Below are 23,578 nucleotides of genomic sequence, written 5' to 3'. Positions count from 1 at the left end.
GGAGCCTTATGTAACAGAGCTGCTTGTTGACTTGGGGCCAATTGGTGAGGTGGCCTGTCCAATCTTGCCAACCCCCAGCAGGTAGAGAGGGGTAGGCTTTCCTCATACCATACTTTCACATGTGAATTTTTTTTTTTTAAGAGATGGGGTCTTGCTCTGTTGCCCAGGCTGGACAACAGTGGCATGATTGCAGCTCACTATATCCTCAAACTCCTGGGCTCAAGGGATCCTTCTGCCTCAGCCTACCAAGTAGCTGGGACTACAGGTTTGCACTACTATGCCTGGCTAATTTTTTTAAAGATTTTTTAATAGAGACAGGGTCCTGCCATCTTGCCCAGGCTGGTCTTGAACTCTTGGGTTCAAGCCATCCTTCCACCTCAGCCTCTCAGAGTGTTGGGATTAAAGGTGTGCACCACTGACCACATGTAAAGCTTAAAGGAACAGTGGAGAGGGAAAGAGGAAAAAAACGACATTGCAATTCATAAAGGGCCAATGCCAGAAACAAACTGCTCATCAGAAAAAAAAAGTATGTAAATATAATTTAAAAATTTAATTACAGCTGGGTGCGGTGGTTCATGACTGTAATCCCAGCACTTCGGGAGGCCGAGGCGGGTGGATCATGAGGTCAGGAGACTGAGATCATTCTGGCTAACATGGTGAAACTCTGTCTCTACTAAAAATACAAAAAACTAGTCAGGTGTGGTAGCGGCCACCTGTAGTCTCAGCTACTTGGGATCTGAGGCAGGAGAATGGCGTAAACCCAGGAGGCGGAGCTTGTAGTGAGCAGAGATTGCACCACTGCACTCCAGCCTGGGCGACAGAGCGAGACTACTTCTCAAAAACAAACAAAAAAATTTAATTACAAAAGAAAGATACATTCTTTCTGCTGAAAATTATGTAAAAATACTTAGGATAGTTCTTACTGTATCAGAATATGAGACACCTTAGTCTGTTTCTTAAAGTCTTCTCTAGCAACTTGACAACTTAAAATTCTTTAGATTTCTCTCTCTTCTAGGCAGCTCTCTAAACCACTTGCACTCAAATTATCAATGTGACACTTTCACCTGGACCCTTTGTTTTTCCTCCAGAAAATACTTGAATACTTGTCCATTTTTCTTGGCATTTAACTTGTCAGGAAAAGAAAAAGTAGACTCTGGAATTTAAATATGTTCAGTATTATTCATTACTAGAAAGGTATGGGACAGACCATAGTGCAGCTTCTGTGTGGCAGCATTAGGGCCCCAAATAGGGGAAAACCCTGGAATATGCTGAAAGCCCTGGCTAGCCCAAGAAAGGCTTCCTATTTATAGGATGGTGCTTGTTTCAGTAGGATTAGAAGAGAAACTCTAAAGGGGAGCATAGGATTAAGCTAAAAAGGGTCAAGACACTGCCCAATGAGAGCCAAACACAGGATTTGCTGTCAGAGGATCTTACCGTTCTTTACCAGGCCTCATTTGCAGCCCATCAGATTCAACACGTGGACATCCCTATTCAACCTCTGATTCTCCCCCAAGCACAAGTTACCACAGACATGCCAAATACAATAGCATCTGACAGAAGAATTCTCTCCCTTCTGTTTCTCATTCAGCACATAATGCCTGAGCCAGTTTAGATTCATATTTCATAAAGCCTTAGCCGATTAATTCAGCATGGGGTGGAAAATACCTAGTTCACATTTTGTTACACCCTGCACCTAGCAATCATTGCACTTCCCACTAATCCAGACCCAGCTCTGAATCATCTCCAACACAGGCAGGCATTACCAATAGCTGAGCTGCTATGCAGGGTAAAATTGGACTGCCATTCTTCAGCCAGGAATTCATTCATGTAATATAAACTAATTGGTTAGAAAAGCCCAAGCACTGACAACAGTGTCATGGGTTCACAGAAATGACTAAGATTCACTCCCTAATCTCTAGGAGAAAATAACTTAGTGGAGGTACCTCACTTTGTCTGATTTTAAGATGTAATAAATGCTAACAAAGGTTAGATGTATGAAATGGGATTACAGCACAAAGAACAAGTAGTTATGTCCAAGAGGTAATAGCGAGAGGAGACCAGGGACAGTTTATGGATGTAACATAGAGGTGGTTACTAGAAAGATATAGGAGTTTGGATAATGAAGAGGGAATGTGAGAGAGAACCTAGAGGTGAAACCGCAAAAGGAGGTGAGAATATGAAAATTCCACGTGAGCAGCATTGTGGTGATGGTGGGAGAGGTGGGTATTTAATATGTATTCAAATGAAGTGAAGCATGGAAGAAGAAATGTGGTGAGGGAGACTAGAGGCAGATTATGAGACTGAATTTTATTCTGATGGCAAAGGGAACCCAACAGAATCAAACAAATTGTTGATCCTCTACGGCTAAAATGTCTCCAAAGTGATTAGAAATGATCTGTTTGTCGAACACGGTTTTGAAACCCTGCATACTGCACAGAGCTTCATCTTCAAACACAGTCATAACTCTATGTCTGCTCTAGCTCCATATCCACGCTTTATGTATAAAACACAAGAAGACATCCTGCATAGCTACATCATTCTTTTTTTTTCTTTTTTTGGAGATGGAGTCTTGCTCTTGCTGCTCGGGCTGGAGTAGTGCAACGGCGTGATCTCAGCTCACCACAACCTCCGCCTCTCAGGTTCAAGTGATTCTCCTGCATAAGCCTCCTGAGTAGCTGGGATTACAGGCATGTGCCACCACGCCCAGCTAATTTTGTATTTTTAGTAGAGATGGGGTTTCTCCATGTTGGTCAGGCTGGTCTCGAACTGACCTCAGGTGATCCGCCCGCCTCGGACTCCCAAAGTGCTGGGATTGCAGGTACAAGCCACCGCATTCGGCCAGCTACATCATTCTTTACTTTGCACCCACTAATCCTTACCTGTCGGCTGAGCCAGCTGCTATTTTGCTTCCATCAGGTGACCAAGAACATCTCAGAAGGTTCTATGATAAATAAGAATCCACTGAATAGTAATATACCAAACTCCTCTTTGCAAGGCTACAGAATCACTAACAGGCTTTAAATTTCCTAACTAGAGTTTTAATTATTCTTCTCAGGAAGATGGTCAGTAATTATCTTATATTCTATGGCCCAAAACAGCATACTTTGTTATTTTACACCCCAAAACAGCATACTTTGTTATTTTACACCCCAAAACAGCATACTTTGTTATTTTACACCATATAAAAACTGTAGAAAATACTTAACTTACAGTTAATTAGATTGAACCTGGCAACAACATTTTGTTCTACTCATAAATGCAGGCTCCCTTTGCTCCATTTATCTTGATACTCATTTTTTTTTCCTATTTATCTTGAAGAAAAATACATGCAAACCCAACAAATAATAAATTTTGGGTTTTTTTTTTTTTTTTTTGAGACAGGGTCTCGCTCTGTTGTCCAAGCTGGAGTACAGTGGCACAATCATAGCTCACTGTAGTTTTGACCTCCTGGGCCCAAGTGATCCTCCCACTTCAGCCTCCCAAGCAGCTGAGACTGCAGGCACACATCACCACACCCAGATTTTTTATCTTTTGTAGAGACAGGGTCTTACTATGTTGCCCTGGCTGGTCTCTAACTCCTGGCCTCCCACCTTGGCTTCCCAAAGTGCTGGGATTACAGCTGTGAGCCACCATGCCAGGTCTAAAAAATAAAATTTGATTTACACAGTGAAACTGAATCTCAATGAGCTCTCAAAAAAAAAAAAAATTAATCTCTATTAACAAATTCTCTGAGGGGAAAAGCTTCTTTCAATAGAGCTGACCTTGAAATTTGAGGGTTTGAAAAAAATTTTCTCTCAGAACTTGGGCCGTGGTAGTTACTGAGGGGAGAGATGTATTCTTAGGGTTCTAACACACATGGTCATGGGATGGGGAGGCAGGTAGGGAGACCATCCAGGTTACAGCTATGGGAGCTTGGGTTCCATATGGAAAACTGATTTAGGAGGGTAAAATTCCCAAGTAATTAAAAGGCCAGGAGTCTCCTGTTGAGGGTGGTGTCAAGTCAGATGCCCTCAGTTTGAGGGCTGGCTCCATTCCTTTTGGGCTATGTGACTGGCTTCTGCCTAGTCACTATTATTTCTATTAGTTTTATTTTTGGCAATACGTTTTGATTAAGAGCAGTGTTACTGGAATGAAGTCCATTCTTAGCAGAGCTACTGCTCTCTATCCTTAGTACCACCTTAAATGTTTCTCTGAAGTAAATGAACAGTAAAACTCCTCTGCCATGCAGAACTCACCTTTTCAAAGTTGTGCACATTTCCTTGAAATATCTTTACACACCTCTCTTTGGGGGCAAACGGCCGGACATCCCAGACACGAACTGCAAAACAAATCCAAATAAACAAACCAACCAAAACAACTATCGGCCAGAGGCCTCCTGGGCACCCAGCTGAAATTAGTACCATGTCAATCTGGCTGATACTGTTTCCTGGGTGGGCGAAGTCCAACATGACATACTGCTACCTGTTAAGGCTCTTTTCTTTTTCAAGCAGGAAAATACATCTAAATCCCAATAACTGGGGCTAGCTGAGGGGGCAGGAAGGAAAAATGTCACATGCAATGTTGGTAATTTGCAACAGAATGCAGTTGGGTGTGATACTAATTTCAAAAAGATATTTTGCAAGATTTCTCTGCCAGCTTAGTCACATCCAGCAAAGCTTCAATGTGACAAACTAAATACTAGGAACTACTCTGACAATGAACTTATAAAAGCCAAACTTACATTGCCCTTTCCTAATTTCCCTCATATGGGCACCTGATAGTCTAAAACTGAACAAGGTCAGATATATATAAAATATATAAAAGGTCAAATAAATCAAAAGAGCACTGTACCAAAAATCAGAAAAAGTAAACATTGATTCTAATTCTATCTCTGTTACATATTTGGGTGATGTCAGGTAAACAGTGAGATTGTTTGTGTCTTGGTTTTCCTGTTCTGTAAAATGAAAATTATCTGTCTTCTTTTTTAAATAATATTATTGACTGATTGATTGAGATGGAGTTTCGCTCTTGTTGCTCAGCCTGGAGTGCAGTGGTGCGATCTAGGCTCACTGCAACCTCCACCTCCCGGATTCAAGTGATTCTTCTGCCTCAGCCTCCCAAGTAGCTGGGATTACAGGTGTCCACCACCACACCTGGCTAATTTTTGTATTTTTAGTAGAGATGGGGTTTCACCACATTGGCCAGGCTGGTCTCGAACTCCTGACCTCAGGTGATCTACCCTGCCTAGCCAATAACACTATTTTAAAGATCCAATGAGATGATATATTGTGCAAAGGTTCTAAAATTTGTAGGCAACAAACAAAAATAAAGAATTTATAATTGTATTATGCAGCCACAAGAAATTATTCTATTATTTTTTCCTTATTTTAGTATCAATCTAGGAAACCTCATTGTTCCTCATTATAAAGAATGCTAGAATTAGCTAGGCATTGTACTTGGGAGGCTTGCATGGGCCCAGGAGTTTGAGACCAGCCTGGGCAACACAGCAAGATCCTGTCTTACCAAAAAAGTTAAGGAAAAAATATTTTTTTAATGCTAGATTAAATGTGTATAAACATCTATTGTAAGCAGTAGCTATAGCCGTTGTAACTGAAGCTATACCTATAGTGGAATTTCAGTGATGTCATTTTATTTGAGTATGAAAAAAGTATTATCAATCCTTGGAGTCAGACAGGCATAAAAAGGCAAAGCTATGCATGAAAGTCTGCCATTGAGAATATAGTTAAAAGGTAAAGATGTCCATTCATTCAACAAATATTTATGAAGTACCCAATGAATGTCAGGTATTATTTTTGTTACAAAACGTCAGGGAATACATTTTAGTTCCTGACAAGCCTATAATTTTGTATACCAGGGCCATTTCCAAACTCCCTCAACATTAAGCATATAATCCAGCAAGTCACCTTACTTTCTTTCTGTAGTAACCCATCCTCCCACTCTACAACTCAAAAACAAGTAAAGAGAAAGAGCAAGAGTGTGTTTGTGTAAATCCAGAATGTTTTAATGAAGACCTCTTCCCACACCAATGCTTTCAGAGTGGGGAGGGAAGACAGACTGGCAGGAAAGAGCAAAAGAGATCATCTAAGCTTGGTGCTCTCTGAAAACGCACAAGAACTGCCTTGAATAAACCTCTAGATTCACATCTTTTTCATTAAACTCATCACCTAGAGTTTCTAATATCCTGTTGGATACACAGCATACCAGAGCTGAGATAGGTCTTAAAGGTAAAGTCCAGTCCTCTTAACAATGTAGAAACTGATGCCTAGAGAGAAGAAATGCTGTGTGCAAAGTTGTTCAGGGACAAGACAGAGATCTGAGACTACAGTCCTAGATTCTTGACTATCTCACCTAAAGCTTTCCCCATTACAACACATTCTAATTGTCTGATGGAATCTGTGAGCAATCTTTGACTTTTTCCTTGGATCCTGGGAGAGATTTCCTTTCCAAAGTTACCTGTATTGTCCATTGCATTGGACAAAAGATAAGAGCCTTCAGAACTTAAACTCAGGCCAGTCACTGAATCTGCATGGCCTCTCATGGTGTAGGTTAACTTGTTCTGGCGCAGGTCCCAGACCTGCAAAAACAAAAAGGTGCCCCCAGAAATCAAATTAATAAAAGCAGAGAAAGAGAATGACACAAGAGACAAGAGTCAATTGCCCAGAGACACTGATATTACTCTACTATAAAACACAGGATTTCTGTCAAAGAGAAAAACGCCTTTTTTTTATTTTTATTTTTATTTTTTTGAGACAGGGTCTCACTCTGTTGCCCAATGCAGTGGCATTATCATGGCTCACTGTAGCCTTGACTTCCCGGGATCAGGTGATTCTCCCATCTAAGCCTCCCCAGTAGCTGGGACTACAGGAGCATGCTATTATACCCAGCTAATTTTTTTGAAGAGACAGGTTTCACCAGGTTGCCCAGGCTAGTCTTGAACTCCTGGGCTCAAGCGATCCTCCTACCTCATCCTCTCAGTGTTTGGATTACAGGCATGAGCCACTATGCCTGGCCAATCTGTCTTTCTAAAAAGGTAGTTAAGGTTACCACGTTTGACTAGATAAATATAAACGAATGCACATTAAATGTTAAGATAAAGTTTTACACAAAAAAACAGAATTCAGAAAGGTTATTTTCAAATCATAGCAAAGAAAAACTATTATAGAAAAAAACTAAAGAGTGCTTAAAATGCTTAAACTATGATTCTTAGCCATTAAAAATTATTATAAATACATAAAACGAACACGTCATTTAAAAAAGGCATTATGATTACATGTTTGTGTAACAATATGAAAAATATAGATGTTTAAAATTTTTTGTTTAATGTAACAATATGTGACAATAAATGTATATATATGTACATGTATGGATATGTACATGCACATACACTATGGAAAAGCACATTTATTAAAATAAAAATAAATTACAGGTTCACTATTGCTTGTATAGTAAAGGTAAGATACAGAAAATAACCTAAATATCAAGCAGGAAAAATAGGTGGTTTATTAAATTATGGTTCATAAGCACATTGCAAAACTGAATTCTCATACAGGAGAGAGCATGACAGAGTAGAAAGAGTGGTGACTTAGGGTAAGAATAAACTGTTCCTTGCCACTTAGAGTTATGTGTCATTGGGTCACTAACTCTTTCTGGGCCTGTTTCCTGGTCTGTAAGATTAGGGATACCAATAGCTACTTCTTATGGCTGTTGTAAGGATTATAAGAATGCTTAGCATATGCCGGGCACATGACAGGCCCTCAATAATGTGTAGCTATTGTTAAGCAGTTCCTAAAAATAACTCAGAAGACCAAATGTAAAAATACTTAAATAAGCTATTAAGCAAAAAAGGAAAATATAAAACAGTATTTATCTTTACACAGACTACAACTATGTAAAATATATATTTTCAAGCTAACAGAAATAGTCTGGAAAGTCACATGGCAAAAAGAACAGTAATTTTGTTAAGGTCACTGGTATTACATAAAATACAAATTTTCCCCCAATTTTATTTCATATTGCAATGTAGTTTTTTTCTAAGTGAATAAAACTTTTGCTGTTCCTTAAATCAAGACACTTTTCCTTATCTAGAAATGAGTTAGGTGTTACACAGCAGAGCAATACATAGGGCAGACAACTCCACTTTCTCCATCAGTAACTCACTCGTGTGGAGCCCAACACATTTTCTATACGATCTTTTTTTATATCAAGATGTTTGCTGCTTCAGTAATCAGGAAAGCCTGAAATGTCTGACATTTTGTTCAAGCTGTTGTTCCTTCTCTTCTGAGAAGGCACTGTTGAAATCTAGCTTTATAACAACTAGGAGAGAATGCACTTTGCCAACCCCTCACAGAACTTGTGTGTTATCTCCAAACTTCCTCCTTGAGGCCTGTACACCTTGCTTGTGCAGGGCCAAAAAGTATCCAGGATTTGCCACACAAAAAAAAAATCTACAGCAGGGGTGGCTCACTCTTGTAATCCCAGCACTTTGGGAGGCCAAGGTGGTTGGATCACCTGAGGTCAGGAGTTCAACACCAGCCTGGCCATGGTGAAACCCCATCTCTGCTAAAAATACAAAAAATTAGCCGGGCATGGTGATGCACACCTGTAATCCCAGCTACTCAGGAGGCTGAGGCAGGAGAATCACTTGAACCCGGTAGGCGGAGGCTGCAGTGAGCTGAGATCACACAATTGCACTCCAGCCTGGGCAACAAGAACAAAACTCTGTCTCAAAAAAAAAAAAAAAAAAAAATCTACAGCAGGAATTTAAGCAAAACATTTTGCAAGTATCCTAATCAGCTGTTCAATGAAAATCTGGGCATCCGATTAGTGGCAGGTACTGCTGGAGATTAAAAAAAAGACATGGCCCCTGCTCTCAAGGAGTGTTCAGTATAACAAGGAAAACTTAAGACGTTTAAACAAGTAACGACAGGCCTATGCAAGGTACAGTTGCAAAGAGGTCAGAGCGGTTAGCTCTGGTGGAACAGAGATGAGAGTGAGAAAGGGAAGCTTTCACAGAAAATGAAGCACCTGAGCAGGGTCTGGAAGAAGGAAGTTTTGTTTTGTTTTTTTTAACTTAGACAAAGTGGAAGGGTATTTACTAGGACAAGATAATTTATGGAAGTAGAGGGGCATGAAAAACACTGCTGGATTGTAGGAGATTAGGCACCCAGAGGCAGCAGATGATGAGGTAGACAGGCAGAGGCCAGCTCATGAAAGGTTTTGAATGCCTGGCTTGCACTTTATTTCCTTCACTGGGGAGTCACAGAAGGGTTCAAAATAGAAAAATGAGACATTCAGTTGTCTATTCTGGAAAGATCCTTCTGGCCCATTGATTAACTGATTTATTGAGACCGAGTCTCCCTCTGTCACCAGGCTGGAGTGTAGTGGTGCAATCTCAGCTCACTGCAACCTCTGCCTCCCAGGTTCAAGTGATTCTCCTGCCTCAGCCTCCCGTGTAGCTGGGACTACAGGCGTGCACCACCACACCCAACTAATTTTTGTATTTTCAGCAGAGACGGGGTTTCACCATGTTGGCCATGGCCAGGATGGTCTAGATCTCTTCACCTTGTGATCCGCCCACCTCAGCCTCCCGAAGTGCTGGGATTACAGGCGTGAGTCACCGCGCCTGGCCTGGCCCATATATTTAATAACTGAAGGAATGAGACCTCCTAAAGTGCAGGGATTACAAACATGAGCCACTACACCTGGCCCAATCTACCCTTTTAACCATTACATTAAAAAAAAAAATACAAACTGAACTCCCATCCTAACTAGAGCTCAGGATTACAAGAAATGCCAGATTGCCAGCCAGACCATCAGGCATTCAAGTGACACATTTTCTTCTTTCTTCATTTTCCTCTGACTCCCCAATCCTATCACCAGATAGGAGGTTCCAAGAGATTCGTGGGAACAGTATTATCTGCTCACAAATATACAAAGAATTTGTTCACCTCAGATTTTAAAAAGGGTTCCCACTCCTTATTTGTTTCTCTTTCTTAGAACAGGCAGTGCTACCTAAGATACACCAAGAAACAAACAAAAAACAGGCTCTCTGAGGAGCATCTCCTAATGCAGTGAGGCAGTATGGTGATTTGTCACACAAGGGCTCAAGACTGGTAAGCCTCTAGGTGCTTAAAAGGTACTTGTTAATTGACTAGAGGTAACAAGACAGAGTGGTAAGACTATTAGCCTTCTAGAGATAGAGCTCTGGTTCTGTCTCTACCACTGACTGAGTGATGACTATATGATCTTGGCCAGATCACTTAACCTCTTAGGGCCTCACTTCAGTCACCTATAAAGTGAGGGATGGAGGTGATGTCTAAGGTTCTTTTCAGGTTTGACATTTCCTGAGTCTTTCCGATCGAAAAGGAGTCTCTCTTTTGCATGTTTAAAGAAATTTATGAGGTCTTTTAGGACAACTAAGAGTCTTCCTGAGTTCGAGAGAGCAATTACTCTCCCCTCTGCATGTAACAACAGGGTATGTTTTTTGTTTTTGTTTTTGTTTTTATCAGGACAGAGTCTCACTCTGTCGTCCAGGCTGGAGTGCAGTGGCGCGATCTTGGCTAGCTGCGACCTTCACCTCACGGGTTCAAGCAATTCTCGTGCCTCAGGCTCCCAAGTAGCTGGGACTACAGGTGCGTGCCACCACGCCCAGCTAATTTTTGTTATTTTTAGTAGAGACGGGGTTTCGCCACGTTGGCCAGGCTGGTTTGGAACTCCTGGCCTCAAGTGATCTGCCCGCCTTGGCCTCCCAAAGTGCTAGGATTACAGGCATGAGCCACCGTGCCTGGCCATCAGCAGGGTATTTTTAATAGGGAAAAGACTACCTTCTAACTAAATTCTAACACACACACAACTCTCTTCAGTCCATCTCTGTTATACAAGAGCAAAAATAAATAATTCTAGCAACCTGGTTTCAAATATTGTATTAACTGCTGCTGCCAGAAAACAATATGGCAGCCTGTATCCCAAATATGAAACATCCTTATACTTGTTAAAACCATTAATTTTCATCTGGAAATCTATTCTAAGAAAACAAATACAGAAAAAGTTTCATGCACAAATATGTCCATAGCAGCATAATCTGTGATAATGATTCACATGAAACAGCCTAAATGTCCAATGACATGGTTGTCACTAAATTATTTAATACTGTAATAATAAAAAAAAAGATGATGCTAATGGCAACTGACATATATTGAACACACTATGTCCCTGCCACGGTGCTAGGAATATTATATCCTTACTTCATTTAATTAACGTAACAATTATATGAGGTGAGCTGACAATTCCCATTTAGACATAAGAAATGGAGACGATGAGGTTAAAACAACTTTCTTAAGATCACAAAGCTAGCAATTAAGTGACAAACTGCAAGTTGGGAACTTCGCTTAAGCACAGGAATTCAAGGTTACAGTGAGCTATGATTCCACCACCACATTGCAGCCTGGGCAACATGAGTGAGACCTCAAAATAAAACAAAAAAATGGAAAGGAAAATGATTCTAACTACAATTCTAAGAAAATAAGAATGATTTGATAGAAAGCAACTAGAGGTGGGCTTAGTTTAGGAAATACTTTCTAGAAGAGATATCTATGCTGTGATCTGAAGATAAGAGAGCAAGTCACAGCAATGCATCAAAGGTGGGGGTGGGGGATTCCTGACAAAGGACCAGCTATGTGATAATAAGTGAAAAGAGATCATGGCTGTGCACAGGGGCTCATGCCTGTAATCCCAACACTTTGGGAGGCCAAGGAGGGAGGACTGCTTGAGGCCAGGAATTCGAGACCAGCCTGGGCAATGTGTTGAGAACCCATTTCTAAAAAAACAAAAATGAAAACAAACCAAACTGGCCAGGCATGGTGGCTCACGCCTGTAATCCCAGCACTTTGGGAGGCCAAGGTGGGCGGATCACCTGAGGTCAGGAGTTCTAGAACAGTCTGGTCAACATGGTGAAACCATGTCTCTACTAAAAATACAAAATATTAGCGGGACGTGGTGGCGGGTGCCTTTAATCCCAGCTACTCGGGAGGCTGAGGCAGGAGAATCACTTGAGTCTGGGAGGCGGAGGTTGCAGTGAGCTGAGATCGCGCCATTGCATTCCAGCCTGGGCAACAAGAGTGAAATTCCGTCTCAAAAAAAAAAAAAATTTAGCTGGGCATGGTGGCATGCACCTATAGTCCCAGCTACTTGGGAGGCTGAGGTGAGAGAATTGCTTGAGCCCAGAAGGTCATGGCAGCAGTGAGCCATGATTGCACCACTGCACTCCAGCCTCGGCAGAGCGAGACTCTCTCTTGAAAAAAAAAAAAGCATTATCTAAAGAGTGAATATTATGATCTTTACATACAAAACATTGTGGTACAGAAAAGACTTGAAGGAAGTACACTGTGAAATAGTAAGAGTGACTGAATTTGGATGATGAAACTACAGTGACTTATCTATTTTTATAATTCTTTTACATTTTCTGCACTTTAATATACAAAGTATCACTTTTATTACTAAATCTATTTTAATTGTAATTAATTTTTAATAATGTTATTCCCAATAAAGTTGATTTGTTAAACATATATTTGAATGCAAATTTTATATCTGCATAAAACATTTAAGGTAAATAAGTAGACAAATTAGGAAAAGTCTATACTGATTTTTTGTTTAGAAAAGAGAATACAATATATACAGCACACAAACAAGGGGACTCTCTCAGTGCTGGGTGCACTTCTAATTAAAAAAATTCCCCGAAAATGAAGCATTGGCAGAAAAATTTGAATATTTGTGGATGGATTAAACGCTTTTTAGCTTTTTTTTATTTTTATTTTTTGAGACAGGGTCTCTCTCTGTCGCCTAGGCTGGAGTGCAGTGGCGTGATCTTGGCTCACCACAACCCCCGCCACTCTGGTTCAAGCCAGTCTCGTGCCTCAGCCTCTTGAGTAGCTGGGATTACAGGTGCATGCCACCATGCCTGGTTAATTTCTGTATTTTTAGTAGAGACAGGGTTTCGCCATGTTGGCCAGGCTGGTCTAGAACTCCTGACCTTAAGTGATCTGCCTGCCTTGGCCTCTCAAAGTGTTGGGATTACAGGCATGAGCCAGCATGCCCAGCAAATACTTTCTAGTTTACTATCACCAACAGAGTACTGAACAATTTTCATCACCCCCAAAATTTCCTAATTATTCTCCTTTGTGTCAAACCTCTTCATCCCTAACACTTGCCGATTATTGATCTCTTCTTTGTCCTATAATTTTTTTTCGAGAATATCATATAAGGAATCCTATATATATATATAACCTTTTGAGGCTAGCTTCTTTTATTTAAGCTGTGAGAATTTGTGCTATATAGCACTATTGTCTTTAGAAGGCCCAGGAACAGTCCAGATAAAGAGCCCAAAGTAAGCCATACTACTGGTAGTAAGAAGACTTTACTAGCACAAGAGTATTATTGTTAGGTTAGTCTATCCCCACAGTGGAGACGAGGGCATCAATCAAATTGGGTACTCTGTTGGTGATAGTGAATCTATGCAAACATTAAAATTCTTATAACTGTACACCAAAAATGTTTATTTCACTGTATGTAAATTTACTTGTCTTGAAAAGTATAAAAGTTATCATAGCTTGATGACATTAATCTATTTTCATGTGTACAAGAAGGCTTCTAGTGATTCTGATGCCAGTGAGCTCCCAACTCCATTCTGGGAAATATTGTGCATAGCTATTAAAGTTGATCTAAGTTTCCATGTTCTGATTCTTCATTCTCCAAGTATTTATATGATGGAAAAGGGATGGGAAGTTCAATTTTGGAAAACCTGAATTCTTAGGTACCTATGAGACATTCAAATGGGGGATACTGAACAGCTAGTTGTACACAAGGACCTGAAGCTTAAGATCTGGCGTGGGAAAACTGTCTTCGGCAGAGGGATGATGGAGTCGTGGAAGTAGACGAGATCTGTCTTGGGGAATATACACAGTGAGAAAAGCAAAGGCCCTCGGCGAATAATGATGTTTAAAGACTCCACAGACAGAGTAGCTCATAATGGTATGTAGAGAAGGAGAAGGACCTACCAGATGGATAGGACAGTTTGTTGTCACAGAACTCAGGGAAGAGAGAAGACCAGGTCTATGGTACACAGCAATTATGTTAAAAAACAAACACACACACACAAAACAAAAAAAACCCAGACTATTAGGAATGAATAATGAATGGTATGTGAGGAACTGAAGACAGTGAGCGCAGAAAAACCTCCAGGGGATTCATCTAAGTATTAAGAGTATAACTCTAGAATGAAACTCTGGGATTTGAACTGAGGTTCCATCACGTATTAGCTGTGTAACCTGGGTTTAAGCTGTTGTGCCTCTTCTAGCTCAGTTTCCTCATCTGTACAATCACATCAGTAGGATTTATTTCATGAGGTTGTAAGGTCAAAGTCTTTAAGCTCCGTGAGGAGGTCAATAGCGAAGCTTAAAGCTCTGAGAACAACAACTGGCAGAAAGTAAGTACTATGTGTTAGATAATGATGATAACAATATTATCACCACCACCATCATCATCCTTTTTAAGAAGTTTTGGGCTAGGCATGGTGGCTCATGCCTGTAATCCCAGCACTTTGGGAGGCCGAGGCGGGTGGATCACCTGAGGTCAGGAGTTCGAGACCAGCCTGACCAACATGGAGAAACCCTGTCTCTACCAAAAATACAAAATTAGCCAGGCATGGTGGCGCATGCCTGTAATCCTAACTACTCAGGAGGTTGAGGCAGGAGAATCACTTGAACCCAGGAGGCGGAGGATGCGGTAAGCCAAGATTGTGCCATTGCACTCACGCCTGGGCAACAAGAGTGAAACTCTGTCTCAAATAAATAAATAAATAAATAAATAAAATAGTTTGGCTGTGAAGGGAAGGATTCACAGGGCAATATGAGGAGGGGATGTGGGGTTGAAGGAAGAATTTTTTTTTTTTTTTTGCCACCCAGAGAAGAGACCTAAGCATGATGAAATACCCATAAGAAAGTAGAAAAGTAGAAAACAAAGGCTGGACGTGGTGGCTCACGCCTGCAATCCCAGCATTTTGGGAAGCCAAGGCGGGCAGATCACGAGGTCAGCAGATCAAGACAATCCTGGCTAACTTGCTGAAATCACGTCTCTACTAAAAATACAAAAAATCAGCCGGGCGTGGTGGCACACGCCTGTAGTCCCAGCTACTCAGGAGGCTGAGGCAAGAGAATTGCTTGAACCCAGGAGGCGGAAGTTGCAGTGAGCCAAGATCATGCCACTGCATTCAACTCTGGGCGACAGAGTGAGACTGTCTCAAAAAAAAGAAAAGTAGAAAAGAACAGGTTGAAAGAAGGGACGAAGGATTGAAACCCTCACATTTAAAGGACTACATTTAGGCCGGGCACGGTGGCTCACACCTGTAATCTCAGCACTTTGGGAGGCCGAGGCAGGTGGATCACGAGGTCAGGAGTTCGAGATAAGCCTGCCCAACATGGTGAAACCCTGTCTCTACTAAAAAATACAAAAATTAGCTGGGCATGGTGGCACGTGCCTGTAATCCCAGCTACTCAGGAGGCTAAGGCAGGAGAATTGCTTGAACTGGGACCCAGGAGGCAGAGGTTGCAGTGAGCTGAGATAGCGCCACTGCACTCCAGCCTGGGCTACAGAGCAAGACTCCGACTCAAAAAAAAAAAAAAAAAAAAGACTACCTTTAGACAAAAGCAAGGATATTTCTTTCTTTTCTTTTGGAGATGGAGTCTTGCTCTGTGGCCAGGCTGGAGTGCAGTGGCGTGATCTCGGCTCACCGCAACTTCCGACTCCCAGGTTCAAGTAATTCTCCTGCCTCAGCCTCCTGAGTAGCTGGGATTACAGGCACACATCACCACACCCAGCTAATTTTTGTATTTTTAGTAGAGACGAGGTTTCGCCACGTTGGCCAGGATGGTCTCGGTCTCCTGACCTTGTGATCCACCTGCCTCGGCCTCCCAAAGTGCAGGGATTACAGGCGTGAGCCACCGCACCTGGCCAAAAGCAAGGATGTTTCATCCAAACTAACAGCAAAGGAAACAACGAGGGATGGAAATACAGTACAACTTCTAGGTAAGAACAACAGAGAAAGTTGAGTATTTATCTGACAGTTACTCTTCTTACTATAAAGCAGAAGGTAAGGTCAAAGTTGTTAAGATCCCCAAGGAAGCCAATAGGAAAGGAAGACAGAAGCTGTGCAGGCCCAAAATAATACATTTCCTGGCACTTGTTATGTCCAGGAATTCTGCTAAGTGCTCTAATGAATCAGGCTCATTTAATCCCCACAATGGTATGTGGTAGATGCTACTGTTTTTTTTTTTATCATTACCCCCTCACCATTCGCACAAGAAAAAGAGGCTTAAAGAAGGTGCTTGAAGTCACAAAACTAGAAAACGCTGAAACTAGGATTAGAACCCAAGTCAATTACTTGAAAGTTTGAGCTACACTGTACTGCCATATGGTCTATTGTCTCTTTAATATCATTACCTTCTCTTATTCTTAGAGAAACTTAGAAAACTCCCTTTCCATAGTGTCAAAAAGAAAAACACAGTGAGAGATGAGGATACAGAATCACAAACTGATTCACTGCTCTCTTTAAACTAAGATGGTTAAAAAAAGATTTTGAATGTCTTTAAAAGGAAATGTACTCTTTATTTTTTACATAGTCCCCCTACAGAGACTTCACACTTCACATTAAGTGCCTCGTTCCTGACAGCATTTATAAGATCTGCAATGCAACCTTTAATTCAGGAAGTCAATGAAGACAGGAGAAAAAGAAAATAAGTTCCAAGTTACTATTTTCCTTTCAGTTGGTATTAAGTGCAAAGCTACCACAATCTCAGAAGTTTGAAAAAATTCGTTTCTAAGTGCAGATAGATGAAATGGAAATATATCATAAACATCAAACATACCTTGATATCATTATCTATTCCACCAGAAATAATCTGATCACTTGTGTCATTGAAGGTCACAGCTAACACCTGGTACGTGTTCTGAAATGTCTGGATGGCTGCTTTCTTCCGGATGTCCCAAAGCTGAAGCAAAGGACAAGATAGTCTATCCGTAACATCATTCTAAGAAGCAATTGCACAGTACAAACATCCCTGAAGTACGAGGACTTTGTGGACATGAACACATCTATAATTGGGATCTCATATCACTAAAACTCCTGGATATCCTAATAACACACATGGTAAGCAGTGTACTCAATTTTGCCAAGACATTTGAAGAACGGTGAAACAAAACTTGTTATATTTTCAGACTTCTTTGTTAAAGTGAACAGAGTTAAATCAACATACTCTTAGAATGGAATTCCCCTAACTACTTAGTTCATATATTTTTTAGGACAACAAGGATATCAGACAATTTTTTCAAACTGTAGATACTAATTCATTAGTGGGCTGCAACCCACATTTAAAAAAATACAGGGTATGTCAGTGAAAATAGTATAATAAACAATGACAAAAGCTTGTCCCTCCACGAAAGCAGCAAATTAACCAGCAAAATCTGTCAGAATCAACTGTCGGAACTCTCAAAACTAATCAAAAGTTTATAGTAACCAGGCAAACCTTTAATGAGGAAAAAGGAAACAAAAAACTACCTGAGTCCCAGTAAAAGGGCTTTGTAGTGTTTTAACTTGTGCTGGCTCTGTCTCCTGCTCAGCAACAGCTTTGAAGATAACCCATATTCCCAGTATGGTTTCCTAGTACTGAGGAAGCAAAGGGGGCCTATTTCTTATTGTCAAAGAATAAACAATAAAAATTATTTATTTTTACCTGTCTGGTGGCTCCCTGAAGGATGAGCCCAAAGGACTTACATTTATTTTGCCTAACTTGGAACTTTCCTTGAAAACATTTAAAGGAAAGGACATTATTACTCTCTGGTTCCTGGGGGCAAGGAAAAACAGTTGGGGCAAAAATACAAACCAAAAACCTTGGGAGGAAGGGCTGGGGAAGGAGACAATTTGGGGAATAAGAGCTTTGAAAAGCATTGACATATTCCTGGCCATGTATCTGTCTATATCTATCTATCTATCTATCTATCTATCTATCTATCTATCTATCTATCTATCTATCTAATCTATCTAATCTATCTATCTATCTATCTATCTTATCTATCTATCTTATCTATCTATCTATCTATCTATCTATCTATCTATCTATCTATCTAGGGACAGACTCTCCCTCTGTCGCCCAGGCCGGAGTGCGGTGGTGCGATCTTGGCTCACTGCAACCTCCACCTCATGGGCTCAAGCAATTCTCATGTCTCAGCCTCCCAAGTAAGTGGGATTACAGGCGCGTGCCACTATGCCCAGCTAATTTTTGTCTTTTTAGTAGAGACAGGGTTTCACCATGTTGACCAGGCTGGTCTCAAACTCCTGGCCTCAAGTGATCTGTCTGCCTCGCCCTCCCAAAGTGCTAAGATTACAGGCATGAGCCACCAGGCCTGGCCCATCCCTGGCAATCTAGACCACTTGCATGGCCAGGGCTGGGCACATACTTAGAAAAGATCTGAGAAAGCCGTAAGCTCTCTGGTTGACCTTCAGGCTCTGCACAAGCAGGAAGTGAAAGCTAAGGAGAGATGTAAACTGCATGGCAAGGAGTTGAAGGCAGGCTCCAACATACAAAAAGACAATCTGCAAAGACTGGGAGAATTTTTGTTCTTATTGTTGTAGGTAATTTAGGAAACTTCTGTCATTCACTAGCTGACCACTAAGCTAACGAAAAAAAGAATTCAGAGGTCACACAGGACAAAGAATACAAACTTTACAAAATTAGTTCAAAAAATCACTAAACAGGCCGGGCATGGTGGCTCATGCCTGTAATCCCAGCATTTTGGGAGGCCGAGGTGGATGGATCACTTGAGGTCAGGAGTTCAAGACCAGCGTGGCCAACATGGTAAAACCTTGTTTCTACTAAAAACACAAAAATTAGCTGGTCATGGTGGTGTGCCCCTGTAGCCCCAGCTACTCAGGAAGCTGAGGCACAAGAATCACTTAAACCTGGGGGGTGGAGGTTGCAGTGAGCCAAGATCGCACCACTGCACTCCAGCCGGGGCTACAGAGCAAGACTTCGTCTCAAAAACTAACCAACCAACCAACCACCCTCACCTTACCCCAACCCACAGAAAGTCACTAAACAAACAACTACAACAAGCAGCTCTGGGGACCTAATGTCCAGAGTCGCCACGTTATAATATTTAAATGTCTAGTTTTTAACAAAATATAAGGCAGGCAAAGAAGCAAGTAACTATGGTCCATATAGAAGGAAAAAGTAGTCTTCTCAACAAATTGTGCTAAGACAGCTGGCTAACCACATGCCAAAGAATGAAGGTAAGCCCCTGCCTAACATGATACACAAACATTAATTCAACATGGATCAAGGACCTAAATGTAAGAGCTAAAACTATAAAATTCTTAGAGGGCCAGGTGTGGTGGCTCATGCCTGTAACCCCAGCACTTTTGGAGGCCGAGGCCAGGAGGATGGCTTTAGCCCAGAGTTAGCGACCAGCCTGAGCAACATGGTGATTCCTCGTCTCCACAAAATAAAAACAAAAAGTTGGGTGTGGTGGTATATGCCTATAGTACCAGCTACTTGGGAGGCTGAGATGGGAGGATCGCTTGGGCCAGAGAGGTTGAGGCTGCAGTGAGCCATGATTGCGGCTCTGTACTCCAGCCTGGGTGAGAGTGGTGGCATCTCGACTCACTGCAACCTCTGCTTCCGTGTTCCAGCAATTCTCCTGCTTCAGCCTCCTGGATAGCTGGGATTACAGGCATGCGCCACCATGCCCAGCTAATTTTTGTATTTTTAGTGGAGACGGGGGTTTCACCATGTTGGCCAGGCTGGTCTCAAACTCCTGACCTCAGGTGATCCACTCACCTCGGCCTCCCAAAGTGGTGGGATTGCAGGCGTGAGCCACTGCACCCGGCCAAGACCCCATCTCTTAAACAAACAAACAAACAAACAAACAAACTCTTACAGCTCTACATTTTTAAAGCGTGGATAACACAGAGAGGGCTCAGAGATGTTTCAATAAATGAATGACACACTTGAGAAGATGAACCACAAGTAAATGGGTCATTTCATTCAGAAGAAAGAGACTTTGGGGTGACTGTTCCAAGTTTTAAAGGGCCGGCATCAAAAAGAAAGGAATCAGCATGGAACCTTAGGGAAGGTCATAGGCTTAAATTCAATCCTGTAGTCAACAAGGAGAGTCTGAGTAGGATCTGTGCCAAGATGCCTCTTCCTCCCAATTCTCATGGTTTAGGATGAAAAGTAGTTTCTTCTTTGTTCACGTAAATATGAACTAAAAATTAGTTTATTACTCAGATAAATGGTCCAAAAAGAATGCTTCACTCCTCTCCTACACGCCCAACATCTCCCCCTCCCCCAACTCCTGTGGTTACAGAATCAAGTCCAAACTTCTTAACTTGGAATTCAAGGCCTTAATAATTTAGATCCTATATATTTTATAAACTGTACTATAATCTTTGTCTCAATAGATACTTCACTCAGGTCAAATCTATCTTTGTCTTTCTCCTAAAAGTCATGGTAGTCAAAGTTTGTTTAAAATAATTTAGAGTTTTAGTTCCAGATAACCACTTTTAATAATTATTTTACTTTGAAGCAATCATAAATTTATAGAAAACTTGGAAGTAAAAAGAGCACTTTTTTGGTCTAAATCATTTGAGAGTAAGTTGCTTACCCAATGCCTTATCACTTTTTTTTTTTTTTTTTTGAGATGGAGTCTCACTCTGTTGCCCAGGCTGGAGTGCAGTTGCGTGATCTCCGCTCACTGCAACCTCCACCTCCTGGGTTCAAGCAATTCTCCTGCCTCAGCCTCCTGAGTAGCTGGTATTACAGGCATCTGCCACCATGCCCGGCTTTTTTGTATTTTTAGTAGATACAGGGTTTCATCATGTTGGCCAGGCTGGTTTCGAACTCCTGGCCTCAAGTGATCCACCTGCCTAGGCCTCCCAAAGTGCTAGGATTACAGGCATGAGCCACTGCGCCTGGCCCCTTATCACTCCTAAATAGTGTCTGTCCTACAAACAAAGATGTTCTCCTACATCACCTCAACATAACCATCAAAATCAAGAAATACAGATACACTATCACCATTTTATCCTCAAATCCCACTCAAGTTTTACCAGTTATCCCAAATGTCTTATTGCACAAGGATTCAGTCTGGAATCATATGTTAAATTTAGACTCCAGCCTGCAAGATTCTCTCAAACTTTTCTGAGTTTTACGAACTCAACATTTCTGAAAGTTACAGGACAGTCATCATCCCCAATTTAGGTTTGTCTTATGTTTCCTCTTGATTAGATTTAAGTTATACATCTTTGGTAGGAATATCACAGAAATGATGCTGCATCTTTGTTGTATCCTAGCAAATGGCTCATGATTTTGCCTTGTCCCATTACTAATTAGGTCGATTTGATAATTTAGTTAGGATGTTCTTTTGACAAAATAAGCCTTGACAAGCACAAGGCTTATCTTGTACTTTCACTGCCCCCAGGCTGAAATAGGAGCGCTGGTTCCTTTTAGTGGAAAACAGTACCTGCGCAGTAAGTGGTGCTATCGCTATTGGGGTCTTGTTGCTCCTAAACGTTTTCAGTGGACAGTCAGGCAATATATGTATATTTAGGTACACACACACCTACACACTCACACATTTATGTCTATTCTTTTCTATATCTATCTGTTTCTATATTGAATATTGTGAGTTCACACTTATACCTCACATAAGATTCATTTTAGTCTTCTCTTTTGTACTGGTAACTGTTCTTGGACAGAGAAATCAGCCTCCCATTAAATTCAATGTATTCACTTATTTGATTATGCTTCCTGCATGCAACCAGTTTCCCATATTCTCTTCCACCCTTCCCCTGCATAATTTTCCTCCTTTCCCTGCTTGAATTGTGATTCCCATTCTTGGTTGAAGCCATGTCTGACTCTTCCTTACCCAACTTGGGTCATTCCTCTGTGTGAACACCCTCATCACTCTGCTACGGCTCTTTTCCAGTCTGCACTTCTCCAAGCATGCTGTCGTCATCTTGCTCAGTCTCAGACTCACTACACCAAATCACTTCTACCCTGTGTGGATGCCCTCAGTTCAGGCTTTGACATCCACTCTCTCCCCGTACTGCTTCATGTACAGGCGACCCTTTCACCCCATTAGGGCACTGACTCTCCATATTGGGCTGCTGCCCCTCCCTCACCCTCAAATTCCCCACACTGGTTACCTACCCTGTGTTGTATGGATAACTTCCTCACTCTCTGACTACTCCCTACAAGGTATTGCCCTGCCCAGTGTGGACGCTCTCCTTACCACACTTGGGCTCTGACACCCTACTGTGGGCCACCTTGGCCCATCTCTAACTAGAGCACCTTCCCTGCTTTGGCCTATATAACTGGCTTTAGGACTGAACTGCTCATGAAAGGGAAATTTATATATATATATATATATATGAGTACATACACACATACACACAGTATTTCACTTAATTTTATTAGAAGAATGCACTTGATAAAAAGTTTGAAAACGATCTGTATGAATAATGCCCAGAATGCTACTCTTAGACTAAAAATGCAAGTGCTGTTGGAAACCTTTGCTTTCTGTTAAGAACTCTGACATGTAAAAAGCAACATGACTTTTTTTCCTCTTAAACTGAAGTTATTCAATTCCTGTACTTGCAACCTAGTAACAAAAAAACAATAACACAAAGCACTCCAACATCACAAGTAACTGAAAAGTATATTGCAAAAAGCTGTTTAACGATGCCTTAAATATAAATATACTGACATTAAAAATAGGAGCTGGTTAAAAAGCAGTCATCTTTAGGTGATGTGACATACTGCTCATTAAGAAAAGTATTAACTTGAGTAATAAGGTAAAAATAACTATTCCAAATCATGTTTAATTAAGGCAGAAGAGAAGCAAAAAACCAAAAGAAGGAAGACAGAAAGGACATACACTCTTTTTCTACTACCTAAATAGTTCCTAGATGTTTATTATAGCAGGCCCTCAATAATAATGTTAACAAAATTCACTGGGGCATTTCCACCTCTTACTATCTTCTGAAATGACAATTAGTAAATCAGCTACTGTTAAGACTCTCCAACTACACTGACATTTAGGTCAGAGCTCTGGTTTAGAAACCAATCTTAAACCACAGACTCTCCTCCCATCCAACCATCAAGGGGCCCCAAGTGATTAGGTATAAGAAAACCACTCAGTAGAAAAACATCTCAGCCAAGTGTGGTGGCTCACGCCTGTAATCCCAGCACTTTGGGAGGCTGAGGGGGGTGGATCACAAGGTCAGGAGTTTGAGACCAGCCTGGCCAATATGATGAACCCCTGTCTCTACTAAAAATACAAAAACTAGCTGGGCGTGGCATGGGTGCCTGTAGTCCCAGCTACTAGGGAGGCTGAGGCAGGGGAACTGCTTGAACCCAGGAGGTGGAGGTTGCAGTGAGCCGAGATCGCGCCACCGCACTCCAGCCTGGGCGACAGAGGCAGGTGATTGCTCTGAACTCAGGAGTTTGAGATCAGCCTGGGCAACATGGTG

General features: G+C 41.4%; 1 protein-coding gene across 1 annotated transcript in view; it reads right to left on the bottom strand.

The window, feature by feature from the left end:
• The window catches only part of SNRNP40 (small nuclear ribonucleoprotein U5 subunit 40), a 38,195-nt gene that overhangs the window by 5,668 nt on the left and 8,949 nt on the right, over positions 1-23,578 (bottom strand). The window contains exons 5-8 of the mRNA XM_054465463.2: positions 16,917-17,039; positions 6,454-6,574; positions 4,236-4,318; positions 2,880-2,941 (exon numbers count right to left, since the gene is read on the bottom strand). Of these exons, the coding sequence (XP_054321438.1) occupies positions 2,880-2,941; positions 4,236-4,318; positions 6,454-6,574; positions 16,917-17,039 (389 nt within the window). The remainder of the gene's footprint in view (positions 1-2,879; positions 2,942-4,235; positions 4,319-6,453; positions 6,575-16,916; positions 17,040-23,578) is intronic.

Source organism: Pongo pygmaeus, chromosome 1 (assembly GCF_028885625.2).
Source record: "Pongo pygmaeus isolate AG05252 chromosome 1, NHGRI_mPonPyg2-v2.0_pri, whole genome shotgun sequence".
Taxonomy (NCBI): Eukaryota; Metazoa; Chordata; class Mammalia; order Primates; family Hominidae; genus Pongo; species Pongo pygmaeus.
The sequence above is the reverse complement of the archived record's forward strand: the minus strand, read 5'-3'. Positions and strand labels throughout refer to the sequence as shown.